At 41.0% G+C, this 18,958-nt stretch overlaps 1 protein-coding gene across 1 annotated transcript; it reads left to right on the forward strand.

Annotated features, from left to right (window-relative positions):
- Positions 1-109: 109 nt before the first annotated feature.
- Positions 110-17,361, forward strand: ddr2b (discoidin domain receptor tyrosine kinase 2b). Its single transcript, XM_051701582.1, has 16 exons — positions 110-226; positions 10,607-10,709; positions 10,792-11,029; positions 11,414-11,561; positions 11,649-11,751; positions 11,827-12,010; positions 12,156-12,396; positions 12,503-12,556; positions 12,926-13,062; positions 13,261-13,462; positions 14,306-14,532; positions 15,011-15,132; positions 15,267-15,464; positions 16,075-16,309; positions 16,403-16,552; positions 16,893-17,361. Exons 1-16 carry the CDS (start codon positions 160-162, stop codon positions 17,022-17,024), a joined length of 2,541 nt encoding a protein of 846 aa, XP_051557542.1. The 5' UTR covers positions 110-159; the 3' UTR covers positions 17,025-17,361.
- Positions 17,362-18,958: the final 1,597 nt, after the last annotated feature.

Genomic DNA, 18,958 nt, shown 5'->3' on the forward strand with positions numbered 1-18,958 from the left:
TGCAATATATTTATCTCTTTCTGCTCATATAAAAAGGAATTAAGAAAAATAAGAAAACATGTGACCAAATTGGCTATATAATTTAAGTGGTAATTTGTTAAACTCCTTTAAACATTTTTGCTGACTGATGTTTTTCAGGAATAAAAGTCATTCAGTAAGATGTTCCAGCTTAGACAATATCTTATTTTCCTTCTTGTTGGAGCAGTGAAGTCACAAGTCAACCCAGGTGAGTGACAAATATGGCATTAGAAATGCAGCATTAATAATTCAACTTTTAAATAAAAGCAGGAACAATTGCATGGTTCATGCATTGTGCAAAGTTTATTGGTGGCATATGGGCTGTAAATTCATTATTAATATTGAAAAATAAAAAATAAATAAAAACATGTTTCTGATTTTCCCACAAAAAATATTTTGAATATTTGCATCGGGCTAGTCAGCTTTATGTTGATGTGAAATACTTTTAAAATGTGTACTTATAAAATAGAACAGACATAAATTGATATAAAAGGGGAAATTAGAAATAAATAATTGAATAGAATAGACTGAAATAAGAAGATATTATAATATGAGTATCTAGTCACTAGGTACTGTTGAATTTCATTCACTGGTAAAAATCTTCTTCGCATTCCTGCGCCGTGAGTAGACAGCCAAGAACAGGCAGGTCATTGACGTTAGGTAGGGACAGGGAGGAAGCTATGCTGGGGGTCTGGTGTGTGTTACATCTGCCAAGGCTAACAAATCAAATTAAAAGGGAGGTGAAGTATTTATTCACAAGGTGACTGAGTTTTCCAGTTCTACTCACTGTACAGTAGAGCCTATTTATCTATACACTGCTCAAATAAATTGCTGCATGGCGTATGGCCAGGGATGCTGTCATCTTTTACAGTGGATTTACTCTATAGAGAAATAAACAGGCAAAATTTGAGAGAGACTTTAAACAGCGTGACAAAATATGAGATCACTTGTCCTCACAGTAATTTTGTTCTGTGATGAAGTTTCGCTTCCATTGCAGTAACTGTCGCACTGGATGAAAGCCACCAAATTTCTATTGTGATTTACAATTTCCAATTGCTACTTATTTGAAAGACTTTTTTAAAAGAAAGGTCACACAAAGCTGAGAAAGCCCTTCATTTCATGTAGAGCTTGTCCTGGCATGAACATAAAAGTCTCTCTGTTTTCTGCTGAGGCCTCACGAATGGGGTTGAGTGGTATTTTGGGTATTTGCTTATGGGGTGTGGATTCATGCTACAGAGGTTGTGTGTCCACCTATATGCACAACCTCCCTGGAGAAGAGCTAAAGCTCCTTATTCCTGCAACACGATGCCACCTACTGTAAAACTAGATATACTCTGTAAATGTTAATCTGGTGTTTCTGTATGTGGTGTATCTGGTGTGGTGATAACTTAATTGTTAAAGCTTTAGGATGCAAAGAAAGGTTGTAGGTTCAGTCCCAAATTGGGCTGACCCAGGAAAAGGAGAGCAGAGATAACAGTCCAGCTCTATGATCCTTTAACCTTCAAAAAGGCCAAAGTTCCTTCATGGGGAGAATGTCTCTGCAATTGGATTACTGTGGTTTAAGTAATCTTGGTTGTCTGCATAAAGTCTGGTTCACATTGCAGCAAGGATGTAACCACATATTCAGGACTGGGTGGGACCAAATTTTATAATTTAATAATTAACTATGGAAAAACACCATATCAGTAGACCACTATTATGAATATTAGGTATGGTAGAACCACTCATTTAAGAAAAGATTGTCTGAGAGATATATAAAGTGACCAACCAAACAGTTAGTTTTGCTGTTACATGACAGTTAGGGGCAGGTAAATCTGAAATAGTTAATATCACAATAATGAACCACTACAGACAAAATTAAACATATTTTCAGTAGTGTGACAGTAGTTCAGTTTTCACAATGGTGTAGCTTTTCCATTAACCAGCTACATTTTCTAATGAGTAGCATCAAAAAACACTTCATTTGTCACATTGTAATGCGAACGCAGCAATGGAGAAGAAGGATAAATCAAAAACACTTACTGTCCTCTCTCTCCCATGTACAGTAGCGCTGGGAAAACCAAATCATTTTATTGAATCATTCTTTCGAACAGTTCATGTAAATGAACCTGTTAAAATAAACAATTCCTTTACATTTAGCATTGGGAACTCTGATTCAGTCTGTCTTTTGGATGGTAAATGAACTAGTTCACATAAATGATTCACTGATTCACTTGAGTCCTGCGCAGCCTTCTCTTTTTGTTATTTTATTTTTTTAAGCAAATTATTTAGTTATCGCTATATTTTGATTTAGTTAAATAAAATAGGGTGTTTTCTAGTGTATATTAAGTATACATTTGCGTTCAATTTAATGATCTTTACTTTTTAAAGTTTATTTCACCCTATTTTTAACCTTTCCAGAAATTAACTATAGTTTACTAAAGTAATATTGTAATAACCTTGACTGTAGTAACCATGTTTTTTTGGTGTTTTAACACAATTAACTATGGTTTTAAAACAGTAATAGTGTAGTAACAATATAATGACCATGGTTTTACTCTTGTAATGTTGTAGTAACCATGACTGTAGTAACCATGATTCATTTTGTGGTAATATGGTTTTACTACAAATACCATGGTTAAACTATGGTTCCCTATCGATTCAGTTCACTCAACATTGCGTGAAACGCTTTGGGGAATTCCTTCTCCAGCTACCTAGTTGAAGCCCTTGTATTATACCGCCAATCTTATGATTGGCAATGGTATTTGAGCCCCGCCCCTTTAGGCGCGCATTTGCCCTATATAAGTGGGCGCTCAATCACCATTTCTTCAGAATTTTCTTCCTTCAAGACCGTCATCTTCTCATCTTGACTACGACAATCATCTCGTCTGAACAGCCCTCTCTTCGCATCGACGGACACCTTCCAGCAGACGGGAGCTCCCTGCAGATGCATCAGGATGTTCTTCACCTGACTCTCAGCACCTGCAGTGAAAGATTCACCCGCCCCCTCTAGTGTTCCGGCGAAGAGTTTCTATGCCTCGCCACCGGTATCGGGTTCTTCGCCTCAGCGAGGAATTCAGGCAGGAGCTGTATCCTTTGAAATATATATATATATATATATATATATATATATATATATATAATATTCTGTCCAAGTGACGTAAAACACTCATATAAAGAGCCGCTTGTGTGTAAGCGTCTTTTTTAAAGATGTTGTATCGTGAGTGTTCCTGTGAGCTACACATCGCTCAGTCAGACCAACATGAGAGCTGCGTTCTCTGCCTGGGCCGCACCCACACCGAAGAAGCACTCATGGGGACAGACTGCCCTCACTGTGAGGATATGAGTCTCAAGACGCTCCGCTCTAGGGTCACCCTCGTTCTGAGGGACAATTCCGCCTCTCGAGGGACCACAGAGGAAGCACGGTGGGGCCACGAGGTAGAAATGGAATGAGCGGGATCTCATGTCGGCACAAGCCCCACGAGCCCCTCGATCTTCCCATGCAGCGTCCTTGCCAGTGCAGTACACACATAACAACCTCTGGCCCTCTATGGATGAGCACAGTGTTGTCGTATTTGGCGGGTCTGATGGTGATAATAATGCCGTGCCCCTTGCAGCTTTGGACATGGGAGAATGGTCCACGGAGAATGTTGCAGCCCCTGCCCCCAGTGAGGGTGAGGAGCGTGAGCATGCCGGAAATATCTCGCCTGGATGAGTGGTCCTGCAGTCCGGCCGCTATCAAAAGGCTTCACCTCAAAGGGCAGCGCCATTCTTCCCTGAGATCTGGCTTGCATGTTAACTCGCTTCATTAAGTGTTGGCCTTAGAGTCAGAGGACCGCGGTTCAAAACCGTCGACTCAAGCTGATACGTGCCATGACAGAGTCATGGATATGACAATGGCGCTGCGGGTCACAAAAAGTCACCATTGACTCAGTATGATGACTCACCACTCTATTTCAGATCAGTGCCCGGCGGAGAACCCTGCTCCCGCTGCTCCGGCTCCGCCAAAGACAGCCGAGCCATCGAATAGTTTCTGTGTTGTGTTCAAATAGAGAATTTTCTCACAAGAAACAGAAATGAGCTCGCTTCGAGACGCCACATTCATACGTTGCTCATACCCGCCGGGTAAGCTGGGATGGTAGACAAGTGTGTTCCTTTGTGTTGTGTTCACATAAACAATGTTGTCACACAATAGAGAAAGCGCTGTTTGCATCTGCGCTCACTGCACGTGCTCAACACGCACATTTACACGCTGTTCACTTCCCCTCCTCGCCGGAGTTCGACGGGAGATTGCAAGTGTGTTATTTCTGTGTGATGATTTTCTCACACAATAGACAAAGCACTGTTTGCGTCTGTTCGCTCTGCACATCCTCGACACGCATGCATTTACATGCTGTTCACTTCACCTCCTTGCCGGAGGAGATTCCCCCTTTGCTGGGAGATTACATGTGTGTTGTTTCTGTGTGGTGATTTTCACATAAACAATCTTCTCACACAATAGAGAAAGTGATTGTTGCGTCTGCTCACTCTACACCGGCTCAAGATGCACATACATTTACACACCATTCACTTCCCCTCCTCACCGGAGTTCGCTGGGAGGCTTCATGCAGGCTGTTTCTGTGTATTGTGTTCACATAAACCATGTTTTCACAAAAATCAGAAATGTGCTAGTCACAAATATTAAGACGTACACATTCATACGCTGCCCATTCCCCACCGTACGTCGCTGGGATGATACACAAATCTTTTTCTGTATGTTGTGTTCACACAACCAATGTTCTCACACAAAAGAGAAAGCGCTTGTTGAGATGCACACACACATTCACACACTGCTCATTCCCTGCCAGAGTTCGCCGGGATGATACACAAAGATTCTAATAAAGAGAAAAGCACTCGTGATGCCTTCATGAGACATACAAACATTCTCATTTCTCTCCCCCTATCCGCCGGAGTTCGTCGGGACTGGGATATTACACAGAATGTTGCTTCTGTGTGTTGTGTTTTATAGAGGGTGGTCTCATAAAAAGAAAAGCATTCGTTGCACTGCCTGAGGCGCACGCACTCGAAGAAGCCCTTCACGCTTCTTTTATACACACTCTGTGCATAACCATTTCCCTGTGGCGAGTGTGTCAATCTATGTCCTCTAGCGAGCGAGCCGACGCATCCGTTATCTTGCTTACGGCGTTCGGTCATCTATGGTTCCGGCTCGGGATGTGCCTATGTTGCGTGCAGGAACTCACAATCTCCTCACAGAGAACACGATAGAGATTGTTCCGAACTGCAACGCACACAAATGTTCTACAGCCGATGTCTTCCTTTCCAGAGTGAGACGGCGGGCTTCGTCCCATTTTAGATCCGAAAGCGCCATTCAAAACAGTATCTCAGAAATAGATCTTACCGCACATCCGGCCTCGGGCTGATTTGCGTCAATAGATCTAAAGGACACACAAATACTTTCATGTACGAGTTGCACCTTGTCTCATGCTGTTTTTGAGAATCGTATTTGAGGAAACAGATTATTAATTCAGAGTCCTTTCCTTGGCTCTCCACACTCTCGAAGTGTACTGATGCAGCGATCGCTTCATTGAAGCTGAGCGGCATGCACATTTTTAATTATTTCTATGATGGGCTAGTATTAGCCCGATCAGAGGCTCTGTTGTGGGAATTTACTACTCTTAGGCCCAGGTTGTACAAATGGCATTGTCAAACTGGTCAAAAAGCATCCGCCATCGCACTGTTAGGCCTTTTACACGAGACTGCTCCAATGCTGGCGGCACGCCTGGTGCCAGGGGCACATGCGCATTGACATAACTCACCGCTGTCTGGCTGCTCCAGCACCTTGGACAGCTCTGATGATGAACAGCATCATGCTGGGTCAGGTCTTCTGGCAAAAGCTGGTAATCACGGATGCGTTCAGCGCAGGCTTAGGCGCACTGTGCGGCAGGCGAACAGCCTTTGGCGCCTAGCATTTCAGTCGTCTGGAAATACTAGCTGTCTCTTAGCCTTGTAGGCTTTGCATTCCGAGGCAGTGAATCACTATGTTCTGATTCGATAGGACAGCATGACATTGGTAGCTTACATAAATTACATGGCCCGCTGGGGCGAATGCCATTCTGCAAGCTACAGCGCTGTCTGTGAGACGCCTCTATGCACTAAGTGCCGTCTGTTTACAAATTGGTGCTCTTCACGTGGTGAAGACTCATTGAACTGCTCCATAGCTGAGATCCTCACGTTCCTCCAAGAGCAGCTGGACACAGATCTCACCACATCGACGCTTAGGTAGCAACTATGTCGGCATACCATGCCCTGGAGGCTGGCTTTTCCGTGGGCTGACATGTTCTATTTTTCAGTTCCTCAAGGGAGCCAAGCGCCTAAACCCCCTTGCCCTGCTACAGTCCCAGCTTGGGATATAAACCTGGTGCTGAAGGTGCTCACGAGCCCCCTGTTCAAACCATTGGAATTTGTTGAGTTGCGTGTTCTTTCTCTAAGACCGTACTCCTATTGGCTCTGGCCTCAGTTAAACAAGTGGGTGATATGCAGGCACTGTCGGTCGACAGCACATGCCTGGTATTTGGGCTGGGTCTTTCAAAAGCCACCATCAACCCAGAAAAGCCATGTGCCTATGGTTCTATACATGCCCTTCTGGGCTCAGGTGGTTCACCTACAAGCCTTCTCTCCCCCACCATTTAATTCGGATGAGGAGCAGTCGATGTATTTGTTTGTTATGCCCAATGCAGACATTACACATATATGTGGAGCGCACCTGCCAGTTAGGCTGTCGGATAAGCTCTTTGTTTGTTATGAAGCATGCACAAAAGGCATGTTCGTCTCCAAGCAAAGGTTCTCTCACTGGATCGTTGATGCGAGTGTCCCCGCTTATGAATCACAGGGTGTGAGATGCCCTATTGGTGTGAGCATATTCAACTAGAGGCATGGCCTCTTCATGGGCATGGACAAATGATGTGTCCTTGCAGGACATATGCTTTGCAGCAGGCTGGTCATCACAAAACTACGTGGCATCCATCTCTTCCAAAGTCCTCTCTGTCTAGAGTGCTTATTATTCCAACACTCAGCAGGTGAGCCCAGGCCCTTTTATTATGGGCGGGCTACCATATATATGTATATTTTGGTACAGCCACCTGTATATAGGCTGTTGTTGAAATTACCCACCTTAGAAGTCGCAAGCACTTCCAATAAGGAATAAATTTAGGTTTCGTACCTTTGGTTGTGAAGGGGTTAAATTAAGATTGTGTGTATTTATATGGTACATATAGATTTCCAGGCTGAGATTAACTTCCATCTGGTTTTCATCATGTGGGGTTATTCATTAATTCCGACACTTGAAAATATGTCTTTAATAAGTCACCGTCCTGTAGGCCTGTTACTTCCTATTCTTTTTCAGGTTTTTATACCTCAGGGGGTATGATGTATCAATACTATGTATATTGTGTGTATTATATGACTCATATATATCCCGAGCATAAGATTAACTTCCCGTGTGGTTGTCACCATTTGGGGTTATTCATTATTATATACACTTGAAATATGATTGTAATAAGTCACCTCCTGGTGGGCCCATGACCTCATGTACATATTCTTTTACAAGTGTTTACACCCTGGTGTATCTCTCGGGGTATGACGTCATGTAGTGTGGCGTGATGGGACTTGCGTCACCGCAATGTCGAGTGAACTGAATCGATAGGGAACGTCTCCAGTTACACATGTAACCTCAGTTCCCTGAGATGAAGGGAACGAGACATTGCGAAACTTGGCCGCGCTACTACTTCAGAGTTTCGAGGTACGAACGATGCATTCTTGTCCTTCAGTCAGAAAATTCTAAAGAAATGGTGATTGAGCACCCACTTATATAGGGCAAATGCATGCCTAAAACTCATATGATACAAGGGCTTCAACTAGGTTGTCGGAGAAGGAATTCCCCAAAGCGTTTCACCACATGTCTCGTTCCCTTCATCTCAAGGAACCGAGGTTACATGTGTAAATGGAGAAGTTATTGTAGTAAAACCATGGTTAAATTTCATAAGGGAATGCCACCCTAATTAAATATGTAACTACAAAGTCCTTTTTAAGGGAAGTCAGTCCACTTGGTGGCCATCTTGGGAATGCTACAGCTCCTATCTACTTGAGTGGGGAAAGACCAAAATATCCAAAACGGTTGGTCAAGATTACAGTAAAAAAACAGCAGTATAGTCTGACAAAAATGGTATCAAGATCACATTAAAAAACGATATTTTCCTGGCTGGTCTAGCTTATTCGCATGCGTTCTGGAGTTGATTGACAGGCGATGTCTGTATCTAAAAGGTGACCTATAATATATATTACCTATAAGGCAGGATCTCCATTTCTACATCAGGCATATTGGGTGTTCCAATTTCTCCCATTCATTTACAAGTGCTCAGTCTCGGGCTAAATATAGTCTAATAATTATCAGGTGATATTGAATTCTGCAATAAAATAATATCATTTTATTTTTATACAATTGTGCTCAAAAGTTTGCATACCCTTGGAGAATTGGTAATATATGTACCATTTTTAAAGAAAACATGAGTGAGCAGGCAAAACACATTTCTTTTATTTCTTATGGGATTCATATTCAACTGTAGGTTATTACAGAATGGCACAATCATAAAACAAAACATGGCAACAATGAAAAAAATGAAATGACCCCTGTTCAAAAGTCTGCATACCCTTAGTTTTTAATACTGTGTATTGCCCCCTTTAGCATCAATGACAGCGTGCAGTCTTTTGTAATAGTTGTCTATGAGGCCCCAAATTCTTGCAGGTGGTATAGCTGCCCATTCGTCTTGGCAAAATGCCTCCAGGTAATGCTAAGTCTTTGGTCGTCTTGCATGAACCGCATGTTTGAGATCACCCCAGAGTGGCTCGATGATATTAAGGTCAGGAGACTGTGATGGCCACTCCAGAACCTTCACCTTTTTCTGCTGTAACCACAGGAGGGTCAACTTGGCCTTGTGCTTAGGGTCATTGTCATGCTGGAAAGTCCAAGAGCGTCCCATGCACACCTTTCGTGCAGAAGAATGCAAATTGTCTGCCAGTATTTTCTGATAACATGCTGCATTCATCTTGCCATCAATTTTCACAAGATTCCTCGTGCCTTTAGAGCTCACACACCCCAAAACATCAGTGAGCCACCACCATGCTTCACAGTGGGGATGGTATTCTTTTCACTATAGGCCTTGTTGACCCCTCTCCAAACACAGCGCTATTTTGGTCTCGTCACTCCAAATTACAGTGTGCCAGAAGCTGTGAGGCGTGTCAAGATGTTGTCGGTCGTACTGTTACCGGGCTTTTTTGTGGCATCGGCACAGTAAAGGATTCTTTCTGGCAACTCAACCATGCAGCTCATTTTTGTTCAAGTATCGTCATATTGTGCTCCTTGAAACAACCACACCATCTTTTTCCAGAGCAGCCTGTATTTCTTCTGAGGTTACCTGTGGGTTTTTCTTAGTATCCTGAACAATTCTTCTGGCAGTTGTGGCTGAAATCTTTCTTGGTCTACCTGACCTTGGCTTGGTATCAAGAGATCCCTGAATTTTCCACTTCTTAATAAGTGATTGAACAGTACTGACTGGCATTTTCAAGGCTTTGGATATCTTTTTATATCCTTTTCCATCTTTATAAAGTTCCATTACCTTGTTACGCAGATCTTTTGACAGATCTTTTCTGCTCCCCATGGCTCAGTATCTAGTCTGATCAGTGCATCCATGTGAGTGCTAACAAACTCATTGACTATTTATACACAGACACTAATTGCAATTTAAAAAGACACAGGTGTGGGAAATTAAACTTTAAGTGCCATTTAAACCTGTGTGTGTCACCTTGTGTGTCTGTAACAAGGCCAAACATTCATTCAATAGTATGTAAACTTTTGATCAGGGCCATTTGGGGGATTTCTGTTAACATTATGATTTAAAAAGGAGCCAAACAACTAATAAATGGCTTCATATGATCACTATCCTTAAATAAAAGACATTTTTTTTTTTTTTGCATGATCAGTCATATTTTCAAAATCAATGCCAAAATTTCACAATTTCTGCCAGGGTATGCAAACGTTTGAGCACAACTGTATATCTAAAAATATTTTCTTCTTTAAATAGCCTCAGTCAAGTGTAGCATCAGTTCAGGTGCACTCCATGCTCTGTCCGTGGCTGCATGGATGGGCGGAGAGTTTGCCCAGAACAGAACCATACCACCAACTCCAACAGATTGCTTTAATTGTCTATAAGTGAATAAAAGTATTCATTCAAGTATTCATTGACGGAAGTGGTCCTGGCTGAAAAGTAGTAAGTTACTTTTTGCTAGTAGCTTGAAATGTAGCTATAAGTACTTTTTTTCAATAGTGGCTTGACTGTAGTTTAACTACTTTAAGTTATGTGTAGCTTGTAGCTTGGAAGACTTATAAAACCCTGTGCATCCCAACACCTGGAAGCTGTGTAAAGCCAGCCAATCAGATTAGAGCTTGAAATGTTAACAGTTAAGATTAGGTGAAAGTTTTGTTAAAATCCCTGTATTGTTAATATTTGCAATGTTTAGTATGTCACCAACCTTCCTAAATTTCATCATATGATAGGTGTATGTAGATACCCACTGGGGATGACTGGAGGCCAAATTCTGGATGAAGACATCTCTGCTTCCAGTCAATGGTCAGAATCTACTGCAGCTAGATATGGCAGGTATATCCAACACATTTATCGCAGTAATACAGAAACACTAATAATAGAACTTATCTTCTCTACCATGTTACTTATTTTCCAGATTGGATTTTGACGATGGAGATGGAGATGGGGCGTGGTGTCCAGACCACATGGCTGAACCGGACAGTCTAAAGCAATTCCTCCAGATAGACCTTCGCACTCTCCATTTTCTCACTCTTCTTGGCACACAGGGACGGCATGCAGATGGAGTGGGCAATGAGTTTGCCCAGCGCTACAAGATTAAGTATAGCCGTGATGGCAGCCGCTGGGTCTCCTGGCGCGACCGACAGGGTCGACAGGTGATTGGCAGTGTTAATTGTTATAAATTATGCTGTGGTTGAGTTTTTTCTTGTGACTGGTTGAAGTTAAGCCTTAATGGATGATTTTTATGCTGGTTTGGGTGGTTCCTGCTGGTTTGATTATGGTCTAGCTGGTGGACCAGCATAAACATGCTTATGAAACTTAGCTGGTGAAGCTGGTCAACCGGTTTTTCTGGGGAACTTGTAGGACCAAGGTGGTCTTGCTGGTTAGGCTACAGTAGTTAAGCAGCCTGATGGAAACACCAGTACCCAACCATTCCATGATTGAGACCAGCATCCAAAACACAACATATGTTGGTGACCAACAATCAGTATGGCGTAAACTGTTGAGAAGTGTGATATCATTGTACTGATTATGCTTAGATCATTGAGGGGAACAAGAATGCATATGACGTCGTGCTGAAGGACCTGGAGCCTCCCATTATTGCTCGTTTTGTGCGTTTCATGCCTGTGACGGACCCCTCTATGATTGTGTGCATGAGGGTGGAGCTCTACGGCTGTGAATGGCTAGGTAGACTAAGTTCTTTCTACGGGTCTCCTTTCTGGTCATGACTCAGCTTCGATTATTACAGTACCACTCTTACCATCTTTTTTGCAGATGGTCTTGTGTCCTACAGTGCCCCTGCTGGCCAACAGATGACACTGAAAGCCCAAAAATTCTACTTAAATGACACTGTGTATGATGGAGCCATTAGTTACAGGTACAGGATTGGTCTGTTTTAGCACTAATGAAATTAGCATCAGGTCATTTACACAACTGAAAACACTCTACCCAGCATGACAGAAGGTCTTGGGCAGCTCACTGATGGAAGTTGGGGTCTGGATGACTTCACTAAAAGTCAGGTGTATAATGTCTGGCCTGGCTATGACTATGTGGGCTGGACCAATGCTAGCTTTCCTGGTGGCTCAGTGGAGATGACATTTGAGTTTGACCGTGTCAGAAACTTCACTTCAATGAAGGTATGTCTGATCTACCAAAGTAGAGCAGCTACAATGTTTTTCATGCATTTCATTTCACTTCACTTCTATTCTTATTATTGTCATTACCCTTATATTTTGATATGCTTGTGTTTTGTATAGAATGGATGATCTTGTTTGTCTTTAGGTCCACTGCAACAACATGTACACATTAGGCGTAAGAATATTCCGCCAGGCCGTTTGCTACTTTCGTTCAGAGTCAGACTGGGAGCCCAATTCTGTGTCATTCAAACCAAAAGCAGACAACATCAGTCCAAGTGCTCGGTTTGTCACTGTTTCCCTTGGCAACCACATGGCCAGCGCAATTAGGTGCCGTTTTGCATTCAATGATGTCTGGATGATGTTCAGTGAAATTGCTTTCCAGTCAGGTAAAAGAGGGTTTGATCACACAGCATGATGTATTTTTCAATTCTACATTGCCTAACTAACTACTACAGTAGAATATACCCAAATTCACCTCTTTGTCTCTTTCAGACAAAGCAGAGTACAACACCTCTCTTGTTCCTCGTAAACGAAACCAAACTCCAGGTATTTTCCAGTTAAAAGTTGTACTTAATTACCTGTTTAGATACTATACATTTTTTCTATGTTAAGAACTCTCTGCTCTTAGATGGTGCCATTTGTTGTTGGGTCGGTTCAGTTTGTGAATGCAGGCAACAATACCCCCTGATGTTAATTACGATTAGCCGAATTTCAATGTCCACCTAACTGTCAGTCAAATAGATTAAAATAAATTTGACCCCCAGTCATATTTGGATAATTATGCTAATGTTTAAAAGACCAAAATATTGAACAAGTGCACTTTTTTTGTCTTCAAGATTCACTTTAGAAAAACAAGCAATTTTGGCCATAACTATGAAGATTTTGTATATCTATTCCACTCTGAACACTCTGCAGGGGATGACCCCACCCATAAAATCGATGACAGCAACACAAGGATCCTGGTAGGCTGTTTGGTGGCTATTATTGTTATTCTGTTGGCCATCATAATAATCATACTATGGCGACAAGTCTGGCAAAAGATGCTTGAGAAGGTAAGCTCATCATCTTCAGGTACAACATCTCCCCCATTTTGAGTTTGAAGCGTGCTGTCCTCAAAAGAGCATAATATTTAGAATTGTACAAATATGTGTTATAGGAAGCTGTACAATGTGACATATAGTGACCATTCACTTCTGTAATCCAGAGGTTATTAGTTTAACATGCATGAAAACACCTCTACTTTGTTGTAGGCCTCCAGGCGGATGTTGGACGATGAACTGACCACCCGTTTGTCAGTTCAGAGAGAGGCTTTCAGCCAACGTCACTCCTCTCTTTCCAGCGACATTGAATCAAACTCCACGTACGAGCGGATTTTCCCCATGGGGTCTGACTATCTGGAGCCATCCCAGCTTTTACGGAAACTACCAGAATTTCAGGCTACAGAAAACCTTGGTGAGGACTGGTTAATGTTACTTGAAATATTCTCAAAAGATTGCTATTCCTTGTCATTCTTGGGGGGTGCTCATTAAGTTTATGTTAAAGAAATAGTTCATCCAAAAAAATTACAATTCTGTAATTATTGCTCCAAAGTCATATGCTGTTGTTTTGTTAATGGAACACAAAAGAAACACAAAAGGAGAATTTTTGAAGAAACATCAAGGGATTATTCTGGTCTGATAAATTTCAGTCTAATCATTAAACAAAGCTATCATATGGCTTCAGATGTCTTGGAAAATAATACGCAACTCACATGGACTGCTATTATGGTGATTGTGGTCATAAGCATGGTTTGAAATTAACACTCCAAACTGCCAAATGCGGGTAAAAATCGGCAGTGGCAGAGAAACTCTATCACTCTTACTAGCCACTTTGGCAGGTGACGTTTTCAGGGATTTTTTTGCATTGAAAATTCTGTGAAAGTCGGGCAACTTGGAGCCGATGCCAAAGCAAATTTAATTGTGTTTATCTCACATTGAGCTTTTTATAAGCACTAATTATGCCTCTGATCATATTCACATCTGAAGCGTGCTTTCGCGTGTACTGCCGCAGCACACATCAGCGTGCTCCAGAGATAAGATCGGCAGCTGGGATAGCGCAGAGCGAAACAAATGCATGCAGTTACAGTCTCCAGTTACCTTTATCACTTTTTGCGAGGCGGGGGATTTTGGCTAGTGAAAATGTTGAGTGGCTAGTGACCTAGCAAAACTACTGCCACAGTAGCCGGTGAGTCAAATTTCAAACCCTGGTCACAATCAACCAGCGTTAACACCTATCTATCCAATGGTTTTGTTACAGCAATGATCGATGACCCTTCAGAACCCTCTACAGCCCACTCTACAGATGAGGTCCCACACTACGCAGAGGCAGACATAGTGAGCCAGGATGAAGCCGGCGGTGCCCACAGTTACTGTGTCACTGTGGTCAACATGCCATTGTCTCCTGGAAGGGATGGAGCTCTGGAAGAATTTCCAAGAGAGAGACTGACTTTCAAAGAGAAACTTGGAGAAGGGCAGTTTGGAGAGGTCAGTGATCAGTTTGTTTTGATTACAGATCTTTGAATAACGGCATAAAATCTGGATCACATTGCAACTTATTTTGGCCAAGAGCTGCCCACTTAAACAGGAAGAAACCATCTGATCAAAATGTAAAGCGACGAACCACGTTCGTTATTTTTATGTACTGTTTACTGGTGGGTTTATCTGAAATAGGTTTTACAACAATAATGGACTACAAAAAAAAAATTCATTATAATGATTCAGAAGTCTCTGTGAATATTTCTGTGCTTGTAGATAGACTCTGTAATCAGTAATAGAATTCTACGTAAAATTAATGATTATTTTACTGACATAAGTAAAATTCAGTTCTGCTTATGAATATTTAGTTAACTTGTGACTAAGTGCCACAAACAATAAAATTTTAATTCCAGTAACCTGGTAAACTTTCACAAATAGAATTTGAATTTGATTTTTTAACTGTACTATTGGTTCATACCTGCCTCAGGTTCATCTGTGTGAGGCTGAGGCTATGCAGGAATTTATGAAGGACGACTGTAGTGACATCAACGATGAACCAATGCTCGTAGCAGTCAAGACCCTAAGAGAGGACGCAAACAAAAATGCAAGGTAACACACATTTGTGTCCCACAATCAAGTTTACATACCTGTTGTTGTGAAAAGCACTGCATTTTTGCTTTACAGGCACTGTCCATCCATTTTAGGAAATTTTAACATTTCTTCAAGGAAATCTACATTTTCAGAAATGACTTCTTGAAAGAGATCAGGATCATGTCACGATTGAGAGACCCAAACATCATCCGTCTGCTGGCGGTGTGCGTTGAGAGTGACCCACTGTGCATGATAACAGAGTACATGGAGAACGGAGATCTTAACCAGTTCCTGTCCCGCCATGAGCAGCAGGACGAGGGAGTTCCAGTTGCTGGCACAGCTACCATCAGGTATATCAACAGATGACTACCCTGCTAAACAGACCACCTTAGGCCAGCATGAATTTCCATGATGGTCCAAGTTGGTTTATGATGGTCTGGTGCTGGTCTAGCTAGTGAATCAGCATAGCTGTGCTGTTAACCAGCAAAAGCTGGTCAACAAGCATGGTATTTCTGGTGAAGCTGACGGACCAGTTTGAATTTGTACATATATGCTTAAATTTACTGAATGAGCTATATATTTATATATAAATAACTTACAATTTTCTGCTGGTGGAAAATAAAACGGGTGAAAAAAATCCCATATACTTACATTGAACTAGGTACCTGGGCTGTATCTAGGAACCAGAATATCAAAGAGAATTGGGGGTAGGCTCTTTTAATTTATGCCATTGAGTAACCACCTAGCAACCACCCAGAACATGCTAGCAACCGCATAGCAATATCGTAAAAACCTCGGAACACCTACGCATTGTGGCGGTTTTGCATGGGCACATTCTTCAAACAATGTACAAAAAAATATAATTAATCTTGTTCCAGCACAAGTTCAGATTGGCTTGAACGTTATACAATACTTTAAAGGCAATATTAAATATGGTAAAAATCTTCTTTTTCTCTGTAGCTACTGTATCCTGATCAACATGGCCTCTCAGATTGCCTCTGGAATGAAGTATCTGTCATCCTTGAATTTTGTTCACCGTGATCTTGCCACTCGCAACTGTTTAGTAGGCTCAAATAATACCATCAAGATTGCGGACTTTGGCATGAGCAGAAATCTGTATCGTGGAGATTACTATCGCATCCAGGGACGAGCTGTGTTGCCCATCCGCTGGATGTCCTGGGAGAGTATCCTACTGGTAAGCCTAAAGCAGAACTGCAGTGCTTTAAGCCAACAATATTTGGAAAACTAATATGTTACTCTTTCTGTTTGACCTCTGGTGTTTCTACAGGGTAAGTTCACCATGGCCAGTGATGTCTGGGCATTCGGTGTAACTTTATGGGAGATTGTAACTCTGTGCAAAGAGCAGCCATATGCTCAGTTCACAGATGAACAGGTGATCGAAAACACGGGCGAGTTCTTTAGAGACCAAAGCAAGCAGGTGAGACTTGCATGCAAGCAACAGCTCTCATTACTGGCCACCTAAATCTTCTGATCTCTATATCAATCATTTTCAAGGCATTTTTACTCAAAACTGGATTTAAAAATGCAAAATAACTGTTTTTATTTCTGCGATGATAACTGGAGGTCATGAGACAACGATGTAGCATTTGTAGCAGCTGTTTGAAATGTTTATTGTTGTATACTTTAAAAAAATAGTACTAGGCAATATGCACTAAGCACTACACTAGTATTCCATTTCGCACACAGCCGGATGCGATACATGCATTGACCTGCAAAAACAGAAGGTGTCAGTGATGAGCTGTTTTGGATTTGTTCAGGTATATCTGCTGAAGCCTGCCTGCTGTCCTGATTCAGTCTACAGCCTCATGCTCAGCTGCTGGAAGAGAAACGCCAAAGAAAGACCCACCTTCCTGGAGATCCACAGCACACTGATGGAATACCAAGTTTAATTCCCATGGTGGTTTTCACAGAAATGCGACATTGTTTCCTCCACACATTCAGCCCTTCCAGTGGTTCAACCCTTCTGAATCAGCCCAGCTCAGAGATGTGCTGGCACCTGTCTAAATATAATAACAACATCCTGATTTTTCAGTATAGGCTACATTAATGTGAAATCACAAATTTGACTTTTCTGCAAATATATCTCGCTCATGTTATCTATATTCAGTAGTGTTCTGGGAAATTATAAATGACCAGAATATTTTGTAATTGTTTCAGTAAATATATACATATATTATGTTTTTGTTTGATCTCCTTATCTCTGGAGATATTAATGCTTTTTTTTTTTTTTTTTTTGCTTTAAATTGTACAGTCATCACACACTTTGTTAAGACAGCATTTCTTTTCTTTTATTGTCATTGTTTAATAAATACATTTATACATTTGATGAGGCATGCTTCTTTATTTGGAAATAGAAAAAAAAAACATTTTGAACTATTGTATTGGCATAACTGAGCTTATATTAGTTATTTAAAGTCTTTGTAAAATTTGAGAATTTGCATACAGTAGGCCTATTTCCCTTGTAGACTATGAAATGAGACTATTTCCCATGTTCCCATGAAACTAAGATTATTTACACAATTTCTGTAAATATAAACAAAAGTTGTTGCATGCAAATTGATGCCAGATCGGTTCGTTTTAGGCAATTTTCCCAAAATGTAACATTCATTCACTTAGGCATTCTTTGAAAGTAGTAAAAACGTAGCCTAACAGGAAACAACAGACATGCTGTCAAGAAATTATCTCTTCAAAACGCAGAATATCTCTTTAGCGGCATAAAGGGGCAAGATAATACAGAGCCAATTAAACATCACAATGCAGCCATTTATTTATTTGTTTGTCTGTACAGCTTTGCATATTGAGCTTCGAATCCTACATGAGAAACATGTCAAGAAGCCGGGTCATTCCTACAATTCTGTGACATTTAAGTCCCCAGTACAAGTTGTGATATTTATATTGTTTAATTTCCACCGATCAGAATTTTAATAGGCTTGGTACAAAGAATGAAGACAATTTAAGACAAAAATGCTAAATCACTGGATTTCTATTTTTCCCCCACATACAGTTAAGAGTTTAGTGTTACATTCTTTCACTAACATGTATTCATTTGTGGTAAATGTGTAATTTTAACACTGATAGTGGAGGATTTTTGTGTGTCCCTTGATTTATTGCGCACCCTGTTATGTCATGATACTATGACCTTTCATTGAAGATATATGATATGATATGAAATGACATCACACACACTGGAGGTGGACATTAGCCCTAATGCAAAATTATTATGAGTTATTTGAAGTTTATAACTCTATTGTTTTATTTATATTTTCCTTTATTTTGTGGTGTTAGTCATATGTGCTCAAGCATAACATGTCCACTCTGATATGGGAAGTTAATGTAATTTTAACATTTTCATATATTTATGTTAACAGAAATAAAATCATCAATATACGTTTACAAATATGTTTGCTGCTAGATATTATTCACAGACCCTGTCGAGTATAATCTATCCACTTAATATCCACCCCATTACTGACCCTGCGCATTTAACTGAATTTTGTTTTGTTTTTCGTCATTTAGCTTGACCAGTATGACTAATACAATCTTTAACATGACCCTTAATTGATGTAACATAAAAGCTACTTGTAAAAGTTTCAAAGCCGAAAAGTCACCGCATTGTAGGAATGACCCTGACAATGATAAACAACTGGTGCAAGTCACATGACCGCGCTTTTTGTGTGATGACTGAAACAGGTTTTACCTTTAGGCCTATTGTTAAAAACAACCTGCCATTCCTTTCGCGGTCTTTTAATTCACATTAGTGATCAGACTGAGCGCGAGCTGGAAAACGTCCTCTGCTGTGACGCGCACTGACGTCATTCTCCGA

Source organism: Myxocyprinus asiaticus, chromosome 6 (assembly GCF_019703515.2).
Source record: "Myxocyprinus asiaticus isolate MX2 ecotype Aquarium Trade chromosome 6, UBuf_Myxa_2, whole genome shotgun sequence".
Classification (NCBI taxonomy): Eukaryota; Metazoa; Chordata; class Actinopteri; order Cypriniformes; family Catostomidae; genus Myxocyprinus; species Myxocyprinus asiaticus.